The 6096-nt window shown below is 41.8% G+C and overlaps 1 protein-coding gene across 2 annotated transcripts in view; it reads left to right on the top strand.

Annotated features, from left to right (window-relative positions):
- LOC101853834 (retinoblastoma-binding protein 5 homolog) overlaps window positions 1-6096 on the top strand; it is a 30355-nt gene that overhangs the window by 23033 nt on the left and 1226 nt on the right. For both annotated transcript variants that reach the window (XM_005112669.3, XM_005112670.3), the window contains 3 exons: window positions 3848-3899; window positions 4387-4524; window positions 5108-5260. In XM_005112669.3, coding sequence (XP_005112726.1) covers window positions 3848-3899; window positions 4387-4524; window positions 5108-5260 — 343 coding nt within the window. The remainder of the gene's footprint in view (window positions 1-3847; window positions 3900-4386; window positions 4525-5107; window positions 5261-6096) is intronic.

Raw genomic sequence — 6096 nt, 5'->3', positions numbered from 1 at the left:
CCACCCGACAGATGATAAAGAAAATTCACACAGTTAGTATGGGTTTGGTTGCATTTTGATTATGTTCGTGTTTTCGTTCTCCGCCTTTCCTGTTTGAAAAACGTTTTTTAAAAGAAGGATGGGTGAAAAAAAATCTCTTTTGATTGCCACAACAGTTGAAACGTTTTATGTTCCAATGTTTCGAATTCGTGTTGTTTTTGTTTGTAAGTTTAGTTATGAGTTTTCCACTCGGCAAGACAGAAATTGCTCCTTCTTTCCTATCAAACATCTATCGTCCTGATCTCTCCTCCTTCTTTAACTTTTGTGTTTGTTACATGTACTCTCTTGTAACACCTCTAATCTTCTGCACTTATATCACCTTATTGTGTTGCAAGTGCCGTAAAACTCTTGCTAAAACTAAAAGAAGTTGGTCGGTCTTCTTCGATCCACTTAAGGAATGGAATGTATAAATAATATATATATGAATATATATATATAAAACAGTATAAATATATGTTTTGCTTCTTGTTGGCTTTTGAGGGCAAAGCTACCTGCTTGTGCTGCACAGTGTTCTGTTTGACCTTCCTTGTTCCACACGAGGGAAAATGCCATATATTTTTTAAACTGCAGCTTTTGCATTTAAGCTGTTATAATTAATTGCCTTGTGGGTTTTTATTTTGTTTTGTTGTTGAGTTTTTGTTTTTTGTTTTCTATTTATTTATTTTTTAGGGGGAGGGGTTAAACATATTTTGTTGGTTGTATTTTGTGTGGGTTTGGTTGGGGGTTGTTTTTTGGGGGGGTATTGGGTTTTTTTCTTCTTTTCTTTCATACTTTCATAAGGTGTTGCTTTTTTTTCGTATTGTATGGTTACACACACAAAGCATGACACACTATGGGGTTCAGTAAAAGTCTACTTTAGCCCTCCCTTTGAAACTCACTTGACCTACTTAGCAGCACATCCAGGGTGTCTCCACTCTCTGTTTGAGGCCCTGTTTGGGTTGCTGTGACGTCATTATATGGTCGTTTTTAAGGACAAGCGGGCTAACCCAGATTTTAGGTTTTCCAGAAATCTTGATCTACACCAAAAGTGGGTATTGCCCTACCTATAGGAGAAGTTTGGTTTCATTTGTGTGTGTATTTTCGTTTGGTTTATAGAGAAAACTCTCCTGGTCTTAAGGAAACCGAACAAGGGCCCAAATACTTTCGATTTTCTCAAAACAGCATTTTTCGAGATAGCCCCCTTGTGCTTAAAAGCGACCGTATGTGAAACATGCTTTTACTTTTAAGTACGTGGGTGTGTGGGGGAGGGGTTCAAGTAGACTTTTGTCAGGGGTTTTTGTTTTGTTTTTTTGCACTGGGGCACACAGTGTTTTGTTTTGTTGTTGGTGCACGTTCCAGGCACGTGGTCACGAGGTGAATGTCACAGGTTGCTAGTTTTTACAAATATTTAGTGTGTGTACGTATGTGTTGTATGTTTGGTTGAAAGGAGGAGGGGGGGGGGGGGGGCTGCAGCAGAGGTATTTGTGGTTAGAGCGTGTGTGTGTGTGTGTATGTGTAGCCTATGTGTCTGTAATTTTCTTCCCTCTAGATCTCGTTTGCGTCTCGTCTCAGCCTGCATTTCCTCTCTTTGTGTCTTTCTCGAATCATTCTTTGGTATTTATTTCATTTACTTTTTGTGTCCTTTTTAAGTTTGACATGAGATGAATGTCTGGTATTTTGTTGTTACTCTCTGAGTCTTAGATCATGTTGATGGGCCTCTCTCTACTCAATACTCGAAAATTATTATGATTATTATTATTGATTATCATTATCATTATTGTTGTTGTTGTTGCTGCTACTCAATATGTTGGTAATTTTTCCTGCCTAAAGATATTGAATTAGTTGTATTGATTTGTTTCTCTTTTTGTTTTGTCTTTGTCGTTTTTGATTTTCTTTTTCCATTTCATATTTTTGCTTGTTACCTCTAAGAAAATGCATAAGCCTAATTTGACATTTTCCTGCCTATGACTATGAGAAGCTTATTGGAAGCTTTAAGCAGAGCTTTGCTTGCCCATCTAGGTAGGAGGCTGTAGACAGCGGAGGTATTTTATTAGACTGACGGAATGTTCTTTGCTTTTTAAAATTTTAAACCTACTTGACTTTAAAAAACCAAGAAGAGCTCTGAAGTTTCTTAAATCCATGACCAGTTTGTCTCCATCTTTATGCAGTTGTGAGCGCCGTAAAAAAATACTAAAAGTGGGTAGTTGGCGGATGCTCTGGTGTGGTTTGCTTCTTCTTTCCTATCAAACATCTATCGTCCTTATCTCCCCTCCTTCTTTTTTGTGTTTGTTACTCTCTTGTAACACATCTATTCTTCGGTACTTTTGACCTTATTGTGTTGCATATGCCTTAAAACTTGTACTAAAGAAAGTGGCTATTCTCACCCGCCCGGAAGTTCTCGCAAGATCAACTCCTCCCCTCTTCTCTCTCTCTCTGTCTCTTTCTGAATACTGTCTATCGGTGTGGACGATCAAATTGAGCAAAACAAAGTTAAAAAATGATGTTAAAACACAAAATAAATTAATTTGGTTGTCTACAAAGATGCTACGGCTATTTAACTTTTCGAATCGAGCCGAACTACGCGGGTCGCCATTTTGTTTTGCCCGGAAATTCTCGCGCTACTCCTCTCTCTCTTTCTCTCTCTCTCTCTCCACTTCCCACAGACAAAATTGTACTCTTTTAGTTTAGTAGGCTACAGTTGTAATGGAACGTTTGTTCACGGCACAGAATTCTACAATTTTTCTGTTATCACAGTGTAGAATTCTGTGGTTTAGGGTGAACGCAAAATTTGGTGAATGCGCACCGGGTGAGAATAGCCACAAGACTCGCCTGCACTATTCTCACTGCGGGTGAGAATAGAGGTGGCCTTTACTAAAAACTAAAAAAAAAACTATTAAAACTAAAGCTAACTGTCTCCCTTTCCAAGTAAACGTGCGTAGAAATGCTGGCATCTGTGGTGTAGCAGTCAGGAACTTTGCCGATGAATGCAAGAGATGAGAGTTCAATTCTTGTGTCATCATCATCCAGTGCCAGATCTGCCACAGACATCGGTGATCATGGTTTTCCATTCTTTCCTTTGCTCGGATGCTCTCAAAAAAGCTACATTTCCCTGATCTTTCCCCGTTACCCATTTGTTCAGGTTCCCTAAGTATGTTGTTCTGGGCCTACCCCTGCCTCGCTTGCCCTCAATTTTGCCAGTGAGAGCTAGATTATCTAGATGTTGAAGACCCTTATGTGTGGGGAAACTTTTTAAAATCAAATATCTCGGTTTTTTCTGTTGGGACCTTGTATTTCTCTGTCTGTGTAGGCCCTGACAGGCAGGGTGGAAACCCAACTCCTAAATGATCTAAATTGTGTTGGTGGTTGTGTAAAATACTTTCATTTAACCCTATCCGTACGCCTTGAGGTCATTTTGTACCCTCAGTGTTGTATTCTTCACATTTTAGAATACTTCTAGTACGAAGATCTCTTTGAAACTTTCAGCATTTCTCAAAAAATAATTTTGATAGACTGCTTGGCAAAGCGTATGGATCGGATTAACAAGTAAATATCCTCTTTGGAAAGTGGTGGCACAGAGTTCCTCACGTCTTATGGATACGATAGGGTTAAGTAAGAAGCACCAACCCCACCCCCCAAAAAAACAACAACAACAAAATACAAACAAAACAAACCAACACAAGTTAGCAGGAAATAGCTGTACACTTATTAAATAGGTGTGTCTGTTTGTTTAGCTGTTGAAATGGACGGTACAGTGCCACTTTGTGAAGAAATTATGAGCACCAAAGTTTTGGTATTTGAACCTTTTTGTGTGTGATTCTGTCCTGTGCAGGGTGAGGATCATGCCGTCCACACTGAGAAAAAGAAGGACACGCCAAGTTCAGGTGAGATACAGCCTACATTTTGTTGTTGTTGTTTTTTGGGGGTGTTTGTGTGGTTTTGCTTTTTTAAATTTAAATTTGAAGACATACGTAATAACATCAAGAGACTAGCCCGGGATAGGGAAATATGGAAAATGTTTGTTCGTGGCCTATACCCTGGTGCAGGGTGAGAAAGGCAATGGTGATGATGATATTGACAATGATGATGGTGACAATGATGATGGTGACAATGATGGTCTGGTGATGATGATAGTGATGATGATGATAATATAACAATGATAATGATGGTGATGAAGATGGTAATGATGAGGATGATGGTGACGATGATGATAATGACGATGATGGTTATTATGATAATGATGACAATGAGATTGTGATAATGATGATGATGATGATGATTGTGATAAATACGATGATGGTGATGATGATGACAATGATGAAAATGTGAATGAAAATGTGAACCTAGTCTTTGATTGTCCTGCCTCCCCAGGGGTAGAGAAGAGGACACGCCAGGACACGTCCAGCTCGGACCGGCGACGGGGCCAACAGGACGCCACCACGCCGCCCGCCTCCAAAAAGAAGAAGACGAAGACAATCGACGTCGATCTGCCAGACGCCCCGCATGACGGTACGTCAAGAGTTTTTGTGATCTTTTTTTGGTTTGAGTGACACAGTGGTTTGATGTGGGGGTTATTTTTACTTGTTTTGTTTTGGTATGAGATACGTCGTGTTATATGTTTTTTCGACTTTTGTTTTGTTTTGGTATGAGTTACACTGCGGTGTGATATGTTTTTTCTACATGTTTTATTTTGGTGAGAGTTAAATCAGAAGATTACCAGCATCAGTGGTGTATCAGTAAGGTACTTTTCCATCACATTCAGAAGACCTGGGTTCGATTCCCATTGAAGGAGAATTTTAAGTGTATCTCGGTTCTTTCCCCTGGGATGTCGTATCCCTGTCAGCCCGGATTGAGCCTATCAAGCAGGTCAAAGCCTGTCTCCTAAATGACCTAATTTGGGTCAATGTAAGTGTGAAAGCTTATAATTAACCCCCTCCTCCTCCCAAAAATCAACAAACGAAAAAGAAAAAAACAAACAAACCCCCCCCCCCCCAAAATAGAAGGAAAAAATCCAACAAATAAGAAAAAGAAGAAGAAAAAGGTTGGTTTGTTAGCATCCATCAAAATCTTAGTTCTCTCTCCCCTCCCTCAGAGGTGCACCCGCTGCTGAATGTGAAGAAAGCACCGGAGAAAGGTCACTCGAAGAAGGCGCGGCCGCAGAAGTCCAAGTCGTCCAAGGTGGAGAAGTCTCGGCACAAAGACCGCAGCTCTCGTGGCGGGGAGGACATGGACAGCGAGAACACAGGTGGGTGCGGTCGGGGGAAGTACGACGTTGTACCGATACAGGTTGTATTGTAAATGAGTCGGCAAATGACATTGTACCAATATAGATGGGTGGGGAGGACATGGACAGCGAGAACACAAGTGGATGCGGACGGGGGAAGTACAACGTTGTACCGATATAGGTTGGTGGGGGGACAGGACGTTGGAGAGGTTGTATGTGAGTGGGGAATCACGACGTTGTCCCGATACAGGTGGGTGGGGAGGACATAGACAGCAAGAACACAGGTGGGTGGGGAAGACATAGACAGCAAGAACACAGGTGGGTGGGGAGGACATAGACAGCGAGAACACAGGTGGGTGGGGAGGACATAGACAGCAAGAACACAGGTGGGTGGGGAAGACATAGACAGCAAGAACACAGGTGGGTGGGGAGGACATAGACAGCGAGAACACAGGTGGGTGGGGAGGACATAGACAGCAAGAACACAGGTGGTTGGGGAGGACATAGACAGCAAGAACACAGGTGGGTGGGGTCAGGAAACGACGTTGTCCCAATGCAGGTGGATGGGTGGACGTTGTGTGGGTGGGGAAACGATGTTATATGACCTTATTGTGTTGTAAGTGCCGATGCGGAAACACGACGTGGTACCGTTACAGGTGTTTGTGTCTGGAAACGACATTGTACCGATACTGATGAGTGGGGGATACGACATTGTACCGATACTGATGAGTGGGGGATACGACATTGTACCGATACTGATGAGTGGGGGATACGACGTTGTACCGATACTGATGAGTGGGGGATACGACGTTGTACCGATACTGATGAGTGGGGGATACGACGTTGTACCGATACTG

The sequence above is a fragment of the Aplysia californica genome, unplaced genomic scaffold, assembly GCF_000002075.1.
Source record: "Aplysia californica isolate F4 #8 unplaced genomic scaffold, AplCal3.0 scaffold01359, whole genome shotgun sequence".
NCBI classification, from domain to species: domain Eukaryota; kingdom Metazoa; phylum Mollusca; class Gastropoda; order Aplysiida; family Aplysiidae; genus Aplysia; species Aplysia californica.
The sequence above is the reverse complement of the archived record's forward strand: the minus strand, read 5'-3'. Positions and strand labels throughout refer to the sequence as shown.